Genomic DNA, 18,720 nt, shown 5'->3' with positions numbered 1-18,720 from the left:
TGTACAGTCATCAGGGTTGTTCCCAAACAGTAAATACTGAGGAACCTAACCACCAATGCTGTGCAGCTGTATTAGGGTTGTTCCCAAACAGCAGATACTGAAGAATACAGCCTTTGTATGATATGGATGATATTGCAATGATCGATAAAGATGATGAAAGTGGAGAAATGAAGTCGGAGTGGAGACGAATGTAAGCAAGACACTGTTTTCATGAAGCGAAAAAAAATGGTGGATTTGGTTTTGGTTATATAAATCGTGGTCTACGTTTGCCTAAACGCGCCAGAAGCGCAGTAGCTAGTACGTGGGGGTTACCGTAGCTAGTGTTATCCATCCATGTAATTCAAAGGTTGGATTCAATCCCGAAAATCGATATAGAGTCATCGCTGTTCTCTTGTATATATAGGAAGCCTTCTTTTATACTATACTGAGACCTCTCGACTAGAAACTTATTCTCGATATTGTAATGGTTACAACGCGCTATGTAATCGTGGTTGGTGGTGTGGCTAGGTATGGTGGTTCTCGGTGCAGGTGAAATTGGATCTGTGGCTGCTCAACGTGTGGCTGCGCGCATCTTGCCGGAAAATTCCCGTTTCCCCACATTCTTCTAGTGAGCTTAAAAGCACGAATCAATACTTCCACAAGAATGACTGATATCAACATTCGTATTCTACCTACTCTTTTCTATATCTATTCCAGTCTCAATATGATACTTCCACATGACCTTAAATTTGGAGATGTTAGCGAGTGGTTTCCACCAAAAAGACTGAAACATTAATCATGATAGTGAGAGAATGTCAATTGCTTCGGACTGCAGTACAGAGCAAAAAGTCCCGGAAGATTATGCCAAATAAATCTGGGTTGTTTGAGTTCGGATTCTTATTGTACTCACCCGCCTGACATAGGCATCTCTTGCCCATACTTCAAAGTCAAGCGTATTTCACAGTACGCTGAGCACCCCTCTTTACCAGGTACATTTGGAATTGGCTTGGAGCAGTAACATTTGCTGTCGAGCGTGTTCTTTTTGGGGCAGTTATAGTCGCTGATGTCTACCTTCATATTTTCTGCACTGACTGAGTTGTAAGATGAGGGGCTTGGACCGATATACCACTCCTTTAATAACGAACTTGCTGTCTACGACAGACATCAGATACGAGTTCAAAAGCAACTTTCATCTACCTCAACAACATATTCATCAAAATTCCTTCATGTAAGACTGAATAATAGACTCATCCTTAGCATCAAGGGTATGTCTCGGTTGTGTTCGCCAGTACAGCAAGGGGGACACTGATAGACAGCCTTTACAGGCGCCAACATGGCGATGGAGGGGGGTGAGTAGCAGATTGAAGAAGAATATTGCTACCTTAATCCTACAACATAATTTCGAACCTTGATATGCCAAGATGTTATTCGATTCAGAAACTCCTTTCTATGAACTCGAAATTTTCCTTGAGCCTGTAAGTTGCAGCACCAAGTTCTAATTTTACAAATGCCAAGAATATCAGGGAAGGAAATGGGATGGTTGTAAGGCTATGAAATCGATGTTTGCTATATGGGTCATTCATCATCGGTGATTATTGGCTGTGAGTTGCTCTCACAAGGTACCAAGATTGGAAGCTGGACAAACATTTGATGTAGTTAGTGACCATTAGACTTTCCAACACTGATCGTGGAAGTCATGAGGAAAGGACTCGCTTAGAATTCCTACCAATGGGTTTTCTATAGATCTTGGAACTGTGGATGCTGATTTGCCGAATGAAATGGTGGCAGTGCGAAGAAAGTGTCTGCGCCGCATGTGCCCCATACTCCTAGTATTGACTTCAAAATGGTAGCATTGATAACATCGTATGGTTTCTTATGTTGGTGGCACATAACAAAGGACTTTTGGTAAAATGAAGTATGACTCTCCTCGACCATGCGTATCATAACCTTAATTTCTTTTCTGTCGACATCCCCAGAATCACAGCACGATCTCTTCCTGGTCTAGAGCGCTTGCTGGTCAAAATTCGACTGAAACCACAACTACCTTCAAAGCTCTACCTCCAGCTTCGTTGTTCATCACTTGGTGTTTTCAACTTCACCTTGGAGTCCTGATATTTGTCAGGTTTCACCAGCTTTCACAATGTCAAACGACAGTTATTGCATCAACGACAACAATGGTATATCCAGCACTCTCGGCAACCAATCTGCTTGTTACTGGCCTTCTGTATGGACCGATCCAAATAGCACCGAGTTTGGCAACGTGTCAATTTCCGCGATAAAAGCATGTTGCGGTACTTCCGACCTCTTTGATTATCCGCTCAATGACCAATATAACTGCGTAATCCAGTATTGTCATTTCCCCCCACCGAATGGTTACGACAGAATTATGAGATGCCTCAATGATGTATTCCTCAGTGGCCGTTCAAGCATTCAGATTGACCTCTTCTGTACGGGGATGGACAAGATTGAGTCGATGGGACCAATTGTTCGAAGAGGCACAATCAATACGATTCTTTTGATGACGGCAGTGATTGCATTTGGGAGCTGGGCTCTTTGAAAAAAAATTTCACGAATTTCAAGAGATTGTGAAAATATTTGGTGGGACGATTGATCTATTCGTGGGTTATGATGTGGACCTACTGGTGTACGGTCTCGTGATACAGCGGATGTAGCGAGTATGTCGTAGCGGCGCTCGGTCTTAGCCTTCTGCAACAATTCTTCCTGTCTCTTGATACGTATATTTGATCGAAATTATGATGACATGAAACCGGATTGATGAGCTATCGAGATTTCTCTACTCTCATCATCTTAAAACCTCAATTCCATTATATTATGGCAAAACAAAGGCGGTGTAGGAAAATCATAATGGACAGCTGACCTGACCATATTCAAGCCATGGCGTGCAACTGCTCAGCCGTTCGAACGAATAACTCCTGTTTTCTTCATGATATTGGGCATCAAAAGTTTTGAATCTTGCACAGTCCATAAATAGCGGTGATGGAAGTCCTCTCAAAATATTCTTACACACCCCTCGACACCACCAAGCCTTCAATTCGTCTCCTCCGTCTCCAGCGCAACGAACAAGGTTCAATCAGCGGCTTGTTAGAAAGTTTTTCCCTTGATGATTCGGAGCGTCCAGTCTTTAGGACTTTGTCTTACGTTTGGGGCCCTAAAGTGTTTCCTCATAACATCTTTATCAACGGGTATCCGTTTCCTGTTTTGAGCAGTCTTCACCCATTTTTAGAGATCATCTGTGATGACGAAAAATTAAAGCAAAGTTGGTGGTGGATTGATTCAATTTGCATTGATCAAAATGTGGGACCAATTGCAGAAGTGGAGCGCAATATCCAGGTCGCTATGATGAGGAGAATTTACGAGAAATCAGATAGGACTATCGGCTGGCTCGGTCTGGGAGACGAGGAGGGCGAGCAAGCAATCAAATTTTTGAAGATATTAGCAAACCAAAAGAAAAGATTAGATTTGGTTCACCAAAGAAGACTAGCCGGTGACAAAAGAGCGAAAGAGGAAGAGCTAGGGAATGAGTTGAGTGATAGGAGCAAATGGGCTGCATTGGAAAAGTTATTATTGAGACCTTGGTGGACGAGAGTTTGGACACTTCAAGAGTATCTTGTTCCACGAAAATTCGTGTTTCAGTGCGGACAAGAGACCATAGATAGACGGAAATTGACTACAGCAATGAGTGCGATAGGCTCATGCAGGAGAATTGATGAGACATTGCTGGCTCACAAAGCATTCGAAGCTCCATGGATACGTCGTCGTGTATTTCATTGGTATCAAAGAGGCGCTCCGATACAATTGATAGGATTGATGGGATACATTTCGGATTACAAAGCTTTGGATCCTAGGGATAGAGTTTATTCTGTTCTCGGCTTGGCTGCGGATCGATTCTTGGCTGACCCGCCGAGATATCAAGATAGCTTTGAAGTAGTTTACTCAAATTTGTTCAAAAGTTTTGTTGAGAAACACAAGACTTTGGATATTATCTGCTTCGTGGACCGGTTCCATTGTTTAGAATATTCGCATGGCCAGCCAATACTTCCCTCTTGGGTGCCAGATTGGAGAGCTGATGTACAGCCATGGATGGTTCCTGCAATAGCTGCTCAAAGTGGTGCAAAACACGTTGGAAACCTTCGTCCTATAATGTTCCGGTATTCCAAGGGCAACAACTACGATGTTTTTATGGCTGGAAAGAGCAATGTCCCTCTGGAATACAATTTCTCCACCGATCTCCGGATACTGACCTGCCAAGGAGTCTTCGTAGATCTTGTCGACGGTATTGGCGGCCTCAAGGTAGTCTACACAGACGAAGATAAGACGAACGACGAACTCGCCGAGATATATCAGAGCGTCGAGTCAACAAGCATACATGGAACATCCAAAGCTTCTCAAAGCAACGCCGAGTTACTAACTCAAGCTGAATTGGACCCTGAACAGGTATCTAAATACATGGATCACATCTTTCGCTGCTTGATGCTGAACCGGCAAGACCGATATCTTAGTCAGGACATATCAGCCGAAGAATTTTCGTACCTAGAATTCCAAGCATTTTATTTCGCGGCAATGACAAGACCGGGTGATGTACATCCTCTGTTTCTCGATTGGTTTGAACGCAATCGGACACTCCGAATCGGTTCCCACTCACTCGAGCAGATATGCAAAGCGACACCACTTCCGAAGCCTGAGCTCTCCACTGATTATGATTTCATGGATATCTCAACCAACGAACAAGGATTTATTTCTCGTCTCAGAGATACCACCAAATGGATGGCGCGAAGACTTATGACCACCAACCAAGGACTCATTGGTATGGTTCCGTGTCGAGCACGGAAAAGCGATCAAGTTTGGATCCTGCTTGGATGTAGTATTCCGTTAATTTTGAGAAAGTGGGAGGATAATGAAGGCTATCAAGTGATTGGAGAATGTTACCTCCATGGATATATGAGTGGCGAAATTCAGGAAGAAGTCAATAGTGGAATCAGAATGGTCGAGGATATATGCTTGTTATGATAAACGAGATCAACTCTTCCATTAGTCCGGAGCACAATACGTATTTAAAAACTTACAAATTTTGAATAGCCAGGCAGTTCATACATCAAGTGTGAGCCATTTGGGTACTAAAATATACGTAAATTCCTCATAAAGTACTTGACTACCAAGAGTTCCGAGTGTGAAATAATCCATGCTGGTATTTGAAGGCCTTAAGGAAAAGCATAAATTCAACTACTCGACGTCCAAAGATTATTAACACGTAAGCGACAGTAGGAAATGGTACTCATTCATGAATTCGAGTACTCAACTCCCATGACCACTTCGCAAATATCTTAGGAATCATCCAATCGAAGAGTAGAACGCTATCTTATACAAACAAACAGTACATTGTAAAGACAAGGACGTATATATCGACCACACTCCGCCAATACATTACCCTAACCCAGAGAACAAGAGTCCTCGATTACAAGATACTATTGGAAGTAAGCCCTACAATTTAAGAACAATGCATGTCGATCCCAAAACGTCCAGCCGACTTCGGCCATTCCACGCCCCTGGACCATGGAATGCGTATGGCAACACAAGTACAAGAATCTATTGTGAAACTCGGTTTGCATGGGGTAAGTTAGTCATGGCACGGGATGACATGCGGGCTTCCGGACAGAGATTCTTTGGTCCATTGAAGTTTGGTAAGTATCCTGCACTAAGATCAAGTAGATAGGGATTGTGATTGTTGAAACCTGGTAGCTGTTTAATGGTCGATTGACATCACTTTCGTTTTTGTTTTTCCTTGTGTACTGGTCAGATTTATATTGTGCAAATCCCCGATTTATGTTACGCGGTATCAGTTCCCATCCGCTTTATGTTCTTATGTCCATTTATAAACCTCGGATATTACTCTCCTAGTTGTGCTCCGTAACTCCATACGACTCTCTCACTCCGTCCGGAGGTTATATCGTCCCGCACGCGCACAGAGCGCCATTTCAATGAAATTGGCGCTTTTAGACCTGACATGTGTAATGTATATTTTGTCTAGTGTAAGTAGTGATTTTCGTCTTTGAAAGTTTCGACAAAAGAGTATGAGGAAGTGACAGTTCTTTTGACATGTATGTGCTGGATGAGGAATGGCGTGGTGAAAAGAGTTGTTTCTGCTGCGAGGGACTGGAAACAAATTGCAGAGGATTGGTGCTCTTGTTTGTGCAGTAAGATGTGTTTTGTACCAGGTGGGTATTCGGTGAGTGGAGAATTCGTATAGCATACAGATTGGATCGAATAATCATGCACGAAAATAAGGCGAGCCTCATGGAGTGCAATTATCCAGAATCTGCTTTGCTGGCGACAGAAGACTCAATGGAAAATCCCCGAGTCGAATGCAAAGTATCATCCGTCAACGTGTTTACCGTTTCCACAGGACTCCTTCGTCTGAGGGTTAAAGGTACACTGCATTCTGCATTGAGCCTTCATGGCAAGGACTCCCAAACTTGTTTCTTCTAACGAGTAACACGAGATTCATATTGAATGCCGTGCGTTACAGATTCATCGTTGTCAACTTTACCATCTTTCATCCCACGCTGTGCTTGTAGATCAGATGGACCGCTAGGTCAGCCGTGAGAGCATAAGTGGAACTGTGAGTGTCCAATGACAAGGTTCAACTTGATATCTCAAACACACATCCTTCATTTTTAACAGCTGACATCATGTATAGAAGTATTGATGGCGAAAGAAGGTAACCCCAAAATGAGTTCATCTCCCAGTATTTCCGAAATCAAGAGATGTTATGATCAGATGATATGCTCTTCAGAGCCAAAGTAACTCAAGATAGGTATGCACTGTATGCATCTTCACGGCATATCCATTCATCGCAGTTGACATCCAGAGCCCAGGAGCTTTCTGCGTATGACTATTAACCATCTTGGCCAATTGACAAAGGCTCGGATACAAATGACAGCCTGGTAGGTATTGATAGGGTACTGTATCTTTGAGGCTTTGGAAGGTTACCAGAAGGGACAAGCATACAGATGTATCGCCCTATATTTGTGCTTGTGCCCGTTTGAAGTTTCTCAAGTACCCTTGTGTTTTCTTTGAATTCTCGAAACCATGTGCAAGAACCGGAAAGCCAAACCATAACGAATTTGCCCCCGTAAATTTATACAACAACCCTCCTTCCTGGCAGTTTTTAGGCTGAATTCCAAAGACTTTGAAAACGGCCAATAGAGTACACAGGGGGGTCGATTTTAGGAACCAAGATTGAATAGAGCGGGGTAGTCCCGATGTTACACACGAACGAGCCAGCCATTCATTCTCATCTTCGGCGGCGTACAGATCAAGCTTTTTGGAGATTACTGTAGGAAGGCCATTCAATCCAGCAACCCGGCGAGAGGGACCAATGAATTTCGACAATCACGGTTACCCAATTTTTTACCGGACGAACCCATTTTGAGCCGTCGGGGCTACGGCATTTTGATAAATTGTAATACCGAGATCTGTGGAAAGGAAATCACCTTTTTCATCCTAGATAACCGGAGGGTTTCTTCTAGAATGGGGGCGGAGCGTATTTCAACGGCTGTCACTGTTATGTTCTGATCCGTTGAAATTATTCTGTATCCCCTTCAATACACGGAGGCCCTGTTCGTTTCAGTTGCGACACCAAGCTAAAGGAGTAGGAACAAACTGGAGAGCACCATTTTTCCTTATCCACAAAATATCTTGGTGGCCAGCAGGAAAGGAAGAATATGGACCTCCAAGTCGGATGCATGGCCAATAACCATGTTTCTGGAGATGGAATGGTTTTGCGAGCCCTGTTTGGCTTAGTAGTGGCAGCATCTTTGCAATGTAACAGGATCCTCTTACCGAAAATAACTATCTCGGTTCATCGCGAGTAAGGTAACATATACTAAAGCTAATCCTCCGAATCTCCATAATGCTGCAAGGACCTTGGCTAACCAAAATTCTATCAGGATGCTGAAATTGCAAGTTTTGAAAAATTGGAGTTCGTGAGTGTAGGTAATTATGTACCAGGTGGTGGCTGAAGAATTTTGTTGAGCGAGTGGGGGACGTGGTGCAGAATCGACCAGGCTCTGCTTCCGATAAAGATTCTATTTTCTTCAATTTCTTGTCTAATTCAGGCCTCAGGGATGCCGAACACTGCATGTGAGAGTGACTAGACAGCATTCTTCTTGGTAGATATATGTTGTGATTATTATCTGGACGCTGCAGACCTTGGTTGTTGGCCATGACCTTCTATGCACCCATTTTTTCTTATTCAAAAAAGGAATAATGCCACTGATTAAGTTCAGTAATGGCCTGATTATTCCCTGCTCTGATAACCTTATGTACCAAATTAAAATTCGTTGATCGTTTGATAGTTTTGGGAAAGATCCGTTGCTGGGGTTGCTAGAAGATAGAATACCTCGGCATAAGTTTCCTCTTCAAGCAATTTAAACTCTGACTCTGTAGAACATGAGCTGAGAGAAAAGGAATCAAGGTACTACACCATCAGAGATGCATACCTCCATGGTAATAGGCAACAAAAGTTACAATAACTGAGTCTGTGAGGCAGCGTGAGCGGCGAGCGCAGCAGATCTACATCGTATTGAATCATTTTGGTAGGTTTATGACCTTGGCTCGAATCTCTAGAACGAATGATCGAAATCCACGATAACTTTGAGAAGAGAAGAGACAATGAAGAAGCAACAATGACGGGATATGCCCTGAAAGACCTCTCATGTCTCTCCGAGTCTGTTTGTTAGTCGGCCAATTGATAGTGAATGTGTATATGTCACCCTCTTCCGTGAAACGTGACACTAAAGCTCCGAAGCGGGAAGAGTACATGCACAGTGAAGATGATGCTTTTTCCATTAAGCCTTGAGTAAGGTCACCAGCAGCTACGCTTGCCATCCTCCCAATGGACGTAAGATCCAGGGAGTGGACAAGTAGAAGAACGATCCTCTGGATAGATGGCTTTCTTGCACGACCTTGCGCAACAGATAGAGTGATGATGTACTGGCGGTGTGGTGGTAAAAAGAGATGAGAGAAGAGGGGGAGGAGTAAAATGAGTATGTAGCACCAGAAACAATGGTAGCGGATGGTAGCGAGTAGGTGGGTATTGGTTAATGATTAGATGCATTGTGGATGAACAGCTCGGGGGTTTAAGCCATGGATCATAATTGTAATTCCTAGCTTTTTGACACCACCGCCCACCACTACCACCCACCACTACCACCCACCACTGTCTGTGAGTGCATCACCGGCATTGTGTTGGTATCTAGGTACTCGAGGAACTCAAGGTACTCAAGGTACTCTATATACTTTGCAGCTTTGCTGTATGTCGGAAAGAATTGATTGGGCTAGTCGGTCAACTTTTCCTTGCAATGAACTAGCCCCCAAAACTTCTGTGATTGATTGAGTATGCAAAAGCATCCCGTGAGAATCCATGCAAAAGGCCAATGAAAGTCGGCGAGCCTTTGCGTGTCGTAAGTAAGAGTCGTAAGTATGATGACGATGTGAATAGGGACAAACAGTCGATATCTCTCTCTCTCTCTCTCTCTCTCTCTCTCTCTCTCTCTCTCTCTCTCTCTCGTCGAAGCACCTTGGTGCTCCTCTGATATGATCGAGTTGCCATCTTCAAAGGATTTTTTAAAGTATTATAGAGTCGTGCAGATATATGTCATTATCAATTCTAATGCTAATAGTGCATAGTGCACGGATCGAAGAACGGGAACTAGAACTTTAGCGGCACCTTTAACATCCACTTCCAAATGCAACTAAAATGTTACAATCCCGGAGATGTTTCGAACCGTCAAACATCACAGCTGTACCCCTCAAGCCCTGTCAAAGACAAGACCAGAAAAGACCGCAAAAGCTCAAGTTCATTAACCCCAGCTGGCTAGGTTTAACCCCAAAAAAGAATCAACCCCTTGCCTGACACTTTATCCGCATGCTCAAAAACACGGAAGGTCGGGCTTGCTAAATTATGCTGCAATAGAAGTCGTCCGCCAGTCATTCATCGCAATTCAAGACACATCCACCAAACATACCACACCCTATCCCGCAAAGTAGGAGTCTCAGCCAACCAAAAAGCTCTCCATACAGCAGGTCGCACTCTCAATATCACTCACCCGGTTCCTGGGACTTTTCACAGCTTCCTTGAAGCCTCCAGCCATCACCATGCTTCCTGTCCCTCCAGGGTTGTCCTCCATTGGACTTTCTATATCTCCCCCCAGCTTTCCCCGCGACTATCAATGAAGAGCTGCTCTTTTTTCCTTTCTATCATTATTGTACTTTGAAGTTACACATATATTAAATTTGGTTCCAACCCTCATTCATGCACTCGCAATCAGATTTCGAACAATCAAACAAATATCTTGTGCTTCGCCCTCCTCGGCCACTCTTATATAGCACCACATCTCTGGTTGAGCAATTACTATCACCATTTCATTTCGCATCTCAAGACATTAATGATACTTAAAGGTAGCAATCCTTCCACATCTCTATCGTCAATTATTAAGCTCTAATGTGTCCAATACTTACTAGTAGCCTATGCAGATACCTCTACCTGACAACACTCAATCGAACGTCTATAATATCACGATATATTTGACAATCTCCCACAATATGTACCATTCAAATCATGATGCGCTACCAATTCACCAGCCATCTGATGGTAGGAGTATCAGCTATGGACGAGAGCCGCTACCCTACCACGACAATGGCGACGACAGGGCGCAAATGCCAAATTTCAATCCTCTCAGGCTTCCTCCCATATCTTCATTGCTATCCTCTTTACCACCGGAACAAGTTGAGGAGGGTCAGGCATTCGAGGGCTCATATCGCCCGCCATCACAAGGACCACGGTCTCCAGTGGCATTGAACAGGCCAATGTACCTACATCAGCAACAACGTAGTCCTCGGGAGCTTGAACGTACTTTCAAGCATTCCCAAAGCCCGCTATCTCCATACTCGACATGTCCACCGACACCCATGTCAGATGCATTCGCGACTAGGGAAGGATCTGTTGCAGCTCATCACCACGGTCCGTTTGCCCCTCCTAGGTATGTTATTTTGGTATCCATTGTCAATGGATGAAGGCTCATTGTACTCCAAGGGCTCCTCCACCACTCCTACCTCAGCCAGAATTTAGACTGGTCGTCATGCAACAGCCGATATCAGCACGAGCTTGTGGATATGGAGACAAGGACCGTCGAATGATAGATCCGCCGCCAATCCTGACACTCGAAGTATTCGATAAGGATACAGGTCAGGCCGTTGATCCGAAAGAGAGAAAGAGAGCCTTGAATAGATTCATGCCGATAGTGCATTGCACACTATGGAATCCCTACACGAATTGCGAAGATGACAAGATCGAGGGAAGCAGTGACCGTAGAAACCAGAGGAGGATGGTAGGAACGATGGTGTGTAATGGGTTTAAAGCACTCGATCCTCATGGCGATGAACGATTCTTCTTCACTTTTGCCGATTTGTCTGTTCGATTCCCGGGTGACTACCAACTGAAGTTCAGATTAACGTTGATCGACCCAGCTGCAATGGGAAAAGGTCAACGAAACGGGATCATGAGTCCCTTGTTAAGTAATATCTTTAAGGTACACAATGCCAAAGACTTTGAGGGTATGAGACCGAGCTCTGATCTAGCAAAATCTCTTGTCAGCCAAGGCTATCCTAATATCCTCAAGATCAAGAAAGGGAATGCGAAAACAATTGCAATGGCTGGCCAAGGGGACGACGAAGATGATGATGATGAGATGGGAGGAATATAAGTGAGGAACCCACGTGAAGCCAGTTCTAGCTGAGCATAATGATAAGGACCTCGGGACTCAGCCAAAGTCTAGTGAATGGCTGCTTTGATAGTGAGGGCGAAGATTTACGAGCTTTGATTTTTGCATAGGATTCATTGTTGATCCTTTGAAAGCGGGAGTTAGCGTCTCAAAATGGTTGCTCTTTTGGTGAAGCGATTTGGACAACAGTATGAATTTATGAATTTATGAGGAGCAAGAGCAAGAGCAAGGTCAACAACGTTAGTATTGGGCTGTACTGGTAATTGTACTGGCTGTTTGGTGAAAAGTCTGGTATTATGATCAAACTTCACCCCAAGTTTTGCATTCTACAAATTGTTATGTGGCAGTGGAAGATATATCAATGAATATAAACAAATGTTAAACATCGAATATCAGATATCAATTGAATATGGTATATCAAGATTAGTTTCTATTCTTTACTTTTTTTCTCCTATTCTTCAATTAGCTCTGGCTATTCGTCTTGCTAGGTACCTGCCTATATATCTAAATGGATCTAGGCAACTTTGAATCCTTCTTCTCCTACTATAGTAATAATAATAAAAGATTGATTTCTCTAGAAATGGGCCTATATATTTCATGTTACTCTTCACATCAACAACAATCTTGAAAATGGGATTTTAGAAATAGAATTCTAATTATCTGTATATCAAACCATTTCGATGTTTGAGTACCTCGAGAGTACGTTGATCTAGACGATTCTGAACGCATGATCCACAATATTATATTGATTATTCCTGGAACCTCCAACCCTGCTTCAAGCTATCCTTTTACCTGATTTGCTATTTGACCACCCAGTATTCTGAAATGTGAATGAGTGCAGATAATTTCTAATTCTTTGACTGGCCAATGGAAGAAAATACGACAACAATGTCAACCTGGAAACCCAAGCAGTGTGTGCCACACAAGGCTGAAAAGGCTGAGATTGATCAGCCACAAACATTGACCCCGCCAATAAATTTCGAGTCCGACAGGCTGATCTAATCCAAGATAGGCTTAGCACGCGATAGGCTCTGGGACCCCACCACCAAAAACTTTAAACTTTCGATTGAGATTTTCCTTTTCCTTTCCTCCTTCCCTCTGGCATAAGCCAGGAAGGGTACCATAAATTTCATCAAGTTTGTCAAGATGAAGTACGTTCTTGTATCTGGAGGTGTGTATTTGATTGATTCATAATTTTTGCTTTTGAATCGAGAAAAAATGAGGGTTAACATGAGTTTTAGGTGTCATTTCCGGCATTGGAAAGGGCGTTATCGGTATGTAACCAAATTTTGGGGAATGACGACAAAGAGATGTGAAAGATACAAGATGAGTAGTATACTGATGAAGTGGTTGCGCAACAGCCTCTTCCACCGGCTTGTTACTTAAGACGATTGGATTGAAGATATGTTCCCGATAAACCACAAAATCAGGCAGAATCTTTAGGCTAACTTCGAAAGAACGTCACATCCATCAAAATCGATCCTTACATGAATGTCGATGCCGGAACCATGAACCCTCTCGAGTGCGTCTAATATGTCTATTTACGAAATCTGGGATTGAGCTAATGGGCGAGTGTGTAGGCATGGAGAGGTCTTTGTTCTCGATGACGGAGGAGAAGTCGATCTCGATCTTGGAAACTACGAGCGCTATCTCAACATCACCCTTACTCGCGAAAACAACATCACCACGGGCAAAGTCTATCAGCATGTCATTGAGCGTGAGCGTAGAGGCGATTACCTCGGAAAGACTGTCCAAGTTGTGCCGCATTTGACCGATGCAATTCAAGACTGGATCGAGAGAGTCGCGCGAATTCCTGTTGATGACACAAAGGAGACTCCGGATGTTTGCATCATCGAGTTGGGTGGTACCGTTGGAGATATTGAGAGTGCTCCATTCATTGAGGCTATGAGACAATTGAAGAGAAGAGCTGGAAAAGGCAATTTCTTGCAAATTCATGTCTCTTTGGTGCCTGTCATTCAAGGCGAGCAGAAGACAAAGCCAACTCAACAAGCCATCAGAGATGTTGGTAGAGCTGGATTGGTCCCAGATTTGGTAAATCTTTGAACTGAAATTTCTGAAGTTTTGGGGGCTAATTATTCTAGATTGCTTGCCGATGCGATGTTCCGCTCGAGAAAAGTACCATCGAAAAGATCGCGATGTTCTGTCAAGTTGAAGGCGAACAAGTCGTTGGTGTACACAACGTGAAATCTACTTACCACGTTCCTTTACTTCTCGAACAGCAAGGCCTTATCTCGACATTGAACAAAATTCTCAATCTCAACGAAATCTCCATGGCGAAAGCTGCTGTTGAAAAGGGACAGCGAACATGGGCCGAGTGGAAGTCCCTCACAAGCCAACAAGAACGTTCATTTGATGATGTTTCCATTGTTCTTGTTGGTAAATATACCAAACTTCACGACTCATACCTCAGTGTTATCAAATCACTCGAACACTCAGCAATGCGATGTGGAAAGAAGCTCAAATTGATCTGGGTTGAAGCCGAGCACCTCGAGGATGATGCCAAGCCAACCGAGTTTCACAAGGCGTGGCATGAGGTCTGCACTGCAGATGGTATTCTCGTTCCTGGAGGATTCGGTGATCGTGGAACGGAGGGCATGATTGCAGCTGCAAAGTGGGCACGTACCAACAAGACGCCTTATTTGGGAATCTGCTTGGGTATGCAAATTGCCGTTATCGAATTTGCTCGTAATGTCTGTGGCATCACTTCTGCTAATTCAGTGGAGCTTAACGCAAACGCAACCGATAAAGTTATTATCTACATGCCAGAGATTGACAAGGTAAATCTTGGTGGAACTATGCGTCTCGGATTACGTCCTACTGAATTCCAGCCGGGATCTGAATGGTCTCGTCTCCGTAAGCTTTATGGCGATAAAACCGAAGTCCACGAACGTCACCGTCATCGATATGAAGTCAACCCAGAGTATGTTGACCGATTACACGATGGTGGTCTTGAATTCGTCGGCAAGGATGACAAGGGTGAGAGAATGGAAATCGTTGAAATCAAGGATCATCCTTGGTACGTAGGTGTACAATTCCATCCGGAATACCTCTCCCGAGTCTTGGCTCCAAGTAAATCATACTTGGGATTTGTAGCAGCAGCAGCGGGATGTTTGGAAAAGATCACGGAGGACTGTTTGAAAGCTGAGTTGGATAACAGCGTCAATGGGGATTTGTCAAATGGAATCAATGGTGTTACGATCTAAGGAAACTGGGACGGAAGGGACTTTTGCATTGGGTTTGGCTGGATGGAAGAATCATAATGTGCCCTTATGTTTGGCTATTTTATAGAAAAATACTCGAAATGGCGGATACATTTCATGGCGTTATCATGGCTGTAATTATACTGGATAAATGAGACATCTAAATGACATACCATTTCTCACTCCATCTCGCTGACTGTAAAGTGATACGCACAGTTCGATCCAAAGGAGTTGTCCGCAGATAAGTGTCTGAGTATCTCAAGCTTACTAATTCTGAGGAAAATGTGGATTCTTTCACAGGTTTGATTGGGAGCAGGCATTCATCTCATACGTGGGAACATCGAGGCGCCAAAGAGGAAAGATCTTCATAAGTTATCTTAATCAGAGATGTCCAATTGAGATGGATCATGTTGGCCATTTACAACTATTTGATGTCATGATCTTGACAGCGTTTTGTCAATTTTCCCTTTCTCCAATCGAAGCATAATTTTGAGAGGCAGCACAATTCTGTGCTCTCACGTCCTACCCAATCTTAAACATTCTCCTCCTTCTCGTCAGCCCTGTCCAACATCGTAAAGAAAAATTTCAATCCCACCAATCGCTGTTCTCTTCTCCTCATCCTCGAATTCCCTAAAAACCGATAATTGATCATGTCCCATCAACTTCATCTGTTTTAACGGAATTCCCGTCTCTCTCTCGTCCAGCATTTCTTTCATGTCATATATCGTGGTCCCGTTCAGTAATCCGGTCAAATATACGATGCCTTTTAGAAATTCCTCTGTGCCCTTGACCTCAATAACGGTGCAAAATAAAATCGAACCCGCGAGTTCAGGTATTGCAAGGGCACGGAGTAGAAAGGGTTTGTCGACGTCTTTTTGTAAGCCAAGGGGGAACTCGGGCCAATCGACTTTCGCGGAAGATTTTTTCCGGGACGCCCTTCTTCTTCCTGCTCCACCTATTTTGATTCCTCCTCCGAGATCTATAGACTCCATAGAAGACTGCTCTCCAAAAGGGCGCCTTTCTTGTCCTTCACCTGATGCGCTTGTTATCCTTATGCTTCCGAAATCTCCAGCATCTCCAACACCTCCAAAATCTCCTCCCGCATACCCGACTGGTCTTGTTACCCCTCTCATATAGTCAGGAGTTTCCCTAAGGTCCACCGGTTTCATGTGTTCAGGCGTAGACTCAAAGTGTCTTAAATGACTTGGCGTGGCGTCAGTTTCATATGAGAAATTTCTGGGTCCCTTTGGGCTGCCTTGAATGTGAGTTGGCCGTTCATCACCTTCAGTAATCACAGGAAGTGGGGGCCTTCCGCCAGGATTCATGACTCTCAGCGCACCGCGTTGTTGCTGAGAAGGACCAGACGGAGAAACACCGGCCTGAAGAACACGTCTTCTTGAGTTGTCCTGGAGTACTCCATGTCTCCAATTTTCTGGGAATGGAGCGGGCACTTTGTATTGTGGTTTTATTCTTTGGCCCCGTGCTCTCCTTGATTCCGCCATGTAGTTAGCAAAAGATTGTCTGTTTCTCGTAATGAGCTCGCGTGCATGAACAGCCTCATAATCGGAAATGGTCTCAATAGGATTCTCTCGTGCCCATTTCATGACATCTTCTACCTTTTCATGCTCCACGGTCGCATAAAATAGTTCAAAAAGATCGAGTGGGTAGGTTTCTTCTTCTTCAACCACGGGCTTGCCGAGACCTCCTCCTGGTTGAGTTGTGATGTCGTTCCATGGGGGTGGAAGGTCTCCGAGGGCGGGTTCAGGGGAATAGGGAGCTGGGAGCAAGGGAGGTACTAAGTCTTGATATACCTTCTTAAGTTGTTGCGTCTTTCGGTATAGATCTTCGATATGAATTCGAGCTTCGCCTTGCACGATCAGACAATCCATTACCAATTTGTGTAGGGTGTCACTGTATAACCGATCCTGGCGAACTTTTTCTCTAGCTTGATTTTCAATTCTTCTCTTTTTCTTAGCCATAGCTTTTTGCTCTTCAGTCTGGTCTGGATCTATGTCGGCCTCGGGCTCAAATGGCAGTGCGTCGTACAATCCACTGTAGAAATCTATATCGTCTTGTGTAGCAAGTGTATGCACTCCACCTACTTCTTCATTCAATCCTAGCCAGGTATTTGCTACTTTATAAAGCTTAAGTTCAAATCTTCCCGGGGGGCCAGGCTGTCGGCGCCTTCTCTCGCCTTCCCATATCACATCGGGCTCATGATTATATGCAAGCGATGGATTTCCATCCTGGCACCATTCAGTTGTATGTATCATTTGCCATATTATCAGTCCGAGTTGCCATATGTTCGAGTGAGTTCCATAGCGAAGATTATTGAGCACATTTCCATCGCCTGCTTCGCGCATGGATTTAGGCTATATTTGAGGATTAGTACACAGAAAAGGTGGAGTTGGGAGTGAGGAAGCAGGATTGGTTTTGCACATACCATCGGATCCATCCACGGTCTTTCCAACGGACGTTCTCGAGTTCTAAGTTGTTCCTTGCAGGAAAAATTAGTCGCTGTATGTTCAGGAATCCAAGCGTTGACTTACAGGTAATTTATATCTTTCTGTCCCAAGGCGTCTATGTTTGAAATTGTAGAATAGGTCTTGCTCAAGGGGCACCTCTCCGGCATGCCCATAATCACCAACCTATTTATTTAGGGTGTTAGGGATATGATAAATGCTAGAGTCGTCTTATAACTGTAAATGGACAATCGTACCTTCATTACGAGTGCTCCTCTATGTTCATCATCTCTGGGACCAGCGCTCATGAAAACTCAGGAATGGTAAGCAGTTGTGAGCCTGAATGTGTGTTCCAAGCTTTAACTTACCATTTTCAGATTTGAAATCAAAGTGAACTATCTCATCCCGATCCCATCTGTCCTCGTTAAGATCTTCGTGTCCAGAATGCATAGCGTATAGACCGCGGGCTATGCAATGGAAGGTATCCCATATCTCATATTCCTCAAATATGGATCTATCAAGTCAGTTGATATCGTATCGTTCGATATAACAAACCTACCTTTCGCTGAAGCGCTCAGATATCCTACTTGAGAGGTCACCCTTCTCACAATCTTCCAAATATATCCTGCGTACAGGACCATCTCTATCCGCGTATACCGTGTTAAGACCTCGATCCTCATACATTCTCCGAAACATCTTCACCAGATGCTGAGAGTTCGTATGACGCAGCAGCTCGTATATTTCCGATTCATCTCTCAAGTCTCCCCAGCCCCCAGCTTGCTGTTTCACAACTATACTTTCGAAGGGCAATCTCCCCGGCGTACCCTCCGGAGGTTGGCGATATGTCAATCTCCATTTTCCCGCTGTTCCATTCCCGCCTTCGCCCATGATTTTCACCCCGGTCCATGAGGGCTCAGGACCCATCCGACTTTCCGCGGACCAGAGTGGTTCTGATGCTAACCATGCCCTCCCACGAGCACCCATTTCTAGTGGAGTACCGACGAACATTTTTGGAGGCGGCCGCTCTACTCGGAACCCAAGGCGCAGCTCTGCCTCGTCCCACGTTTCGCCGGGTAGTAGTAAAGCCATCTTGATGTCAAGCTGTGTGAGATTCCTGACTTTGGATTTATGTTACGTCCACGAGGATTGACTAAGCTATCGGGTTACAACTAGCTATACGTAACAAATACACTAGCTTTTGAACACGAAATATTTGATAATATATCGATATGTTTTTCGTGATACTGGAGATAACCA

The 18,720-nt window shown here is 44.1% G+C and overlaps 5 protein-coding genes across 5 annotated transcripts; 4 read left to right on the top strand and 1 right to left on the bottom strand.

Annotated features, from left to right (window-relative positions):
- Positions 1–2,119: 2,119 nt before the first annotated feature.
- EAE98_006303 (uncharacterized protein) lies at positions 2,120–2,536 on the top strand (the record flags this gene model as incomplete). The annotated part of the gene is made up of 1 exon (XM_038953926.1): positions 2,120–2,536. The coding sequence occupies one exon, from the start codon at positions 2,120–2,122 to the stop codon at positions 2,534–2,536; it is 417 nt and encodes a 138-aa protein (XP_038809716.1).
- A 440-nt stretch (positions 2,537–2,976) lies between these two features.
- Positions 2,977–5,007, top strand: EAE98_006302 (uncharacterized protein; the record flags this gene model as incomplete). Its single annotated transcript, XM_038953925.1, has 1 exon — positions 2,977–5,007. One exon carries the CDS (start codon positions 2,977–2,979, stop codon positions 5,005–5,007), a length of 2,031 nt encoding a protein of 676 aa, XP_038809715.1.
- A 4,728-nt stretch (positions 5,008–9,735) lies between these two features.
- On the top strand, positions 9,736–12,266 carry EAE98_006301 (uncharacterized protein). The gene is made up of 3 exons (XM_038953924.1): positions 9,736–10,458; positions 10,534–11,039; positions 11,093–12,266. Exons 2-3 carry the CDS (start codon positions 10,603–10,605, stop codon positions 11,760–11,762), a joined length of 1,107 nt encoding a protein of 368 aa, XP_038809714.1. The 5' UTR covers positions 9,736–10,458; positions 10,534–10,602; the 3' UTR covers positions 11,763–12,266.
- Positions 12,267–12,926: 660 nt separating this feature from the next.
- On the top strand, positions 12,927–15,184 carry EAE98_006300 (uncharacterized protein; the record flags this gene model as incomplete). The annotated part of the gene is made up of 6 exons (XM_038953923.1): positions 12,927–12,951; positions 13,022–13,054; positions 13,142–13,182; positions 13,241–13,302; positions 13,361–13,832; positions 13,883–15,184. 6 exons carry the CDS (start codon positions 12,927–12,929, stop codon positions 15,002–15,004), a joined length of 1,755 nt encoding a protein of 584 aa, XP_038809713.1. The 3' UTR covers positions 15,005–15,184.
- A 371-nt stretch (positions 15,185–15,555) lies between these two features.
- EAE98_006299 (uncharacterized protein) lies at positions 15,556–18,552 on the bottom strand (the record flags this gene model as incomplete). The annotated part of the gene is made up of 6 exons (XM_038953922.1): positions 15,556–17,373; positions 17,445–17,498; positions 17,551–17,649; positions 17,721–17,776; positions 17,832–17,977; positions 18,023–18,552. The coding sequence occupies 6 exons, from the start codon at positions 18,550–18,552 to the stop codon at positions 15,556–15,558; spliced, it is 2,703 nt and encodes a 900-aa protein (XP_038809712.1).
- Positions 18,553–18,720: the final 168 nt, after the last annotated feature.

The sequence above is a fragment of the Botrytis deweyae genome (assembly GCF_014898535.1).
Source record: "Botrytis deweyae strain B1 chromosome Unknown BDEW_013, whole genome shotgun sequence".
Classification (NCBI taxonomy): domain Eukaryota; kingdom Fungi; phylum Ascomycota; class Leotiomycetes; order Helotiales; family Sclerotiniaceae; genus Botrytis; species Botrytis deweyae.
This window is presented reverse-complemented; position numbering and strand designations above follow the sequence as displayed.

Excerpts from the sequence above, each read along its gene's own strand:
- EAE98_006301 (XM_038953924.1), top strand. The coding sequence starts at position 10,603 with ATGTACCATTCAAATCATGATGCGCTACCAATTCACCAGCCATCTGAT. Across the intron at positions 11,040-11,092 it reads GGTCCGTTTGCCCCTCCTAG|GGCTCCTCCACCACTCCTAC; the intron begins GTATGTTATTTT and ends TTGTACTCCAAG.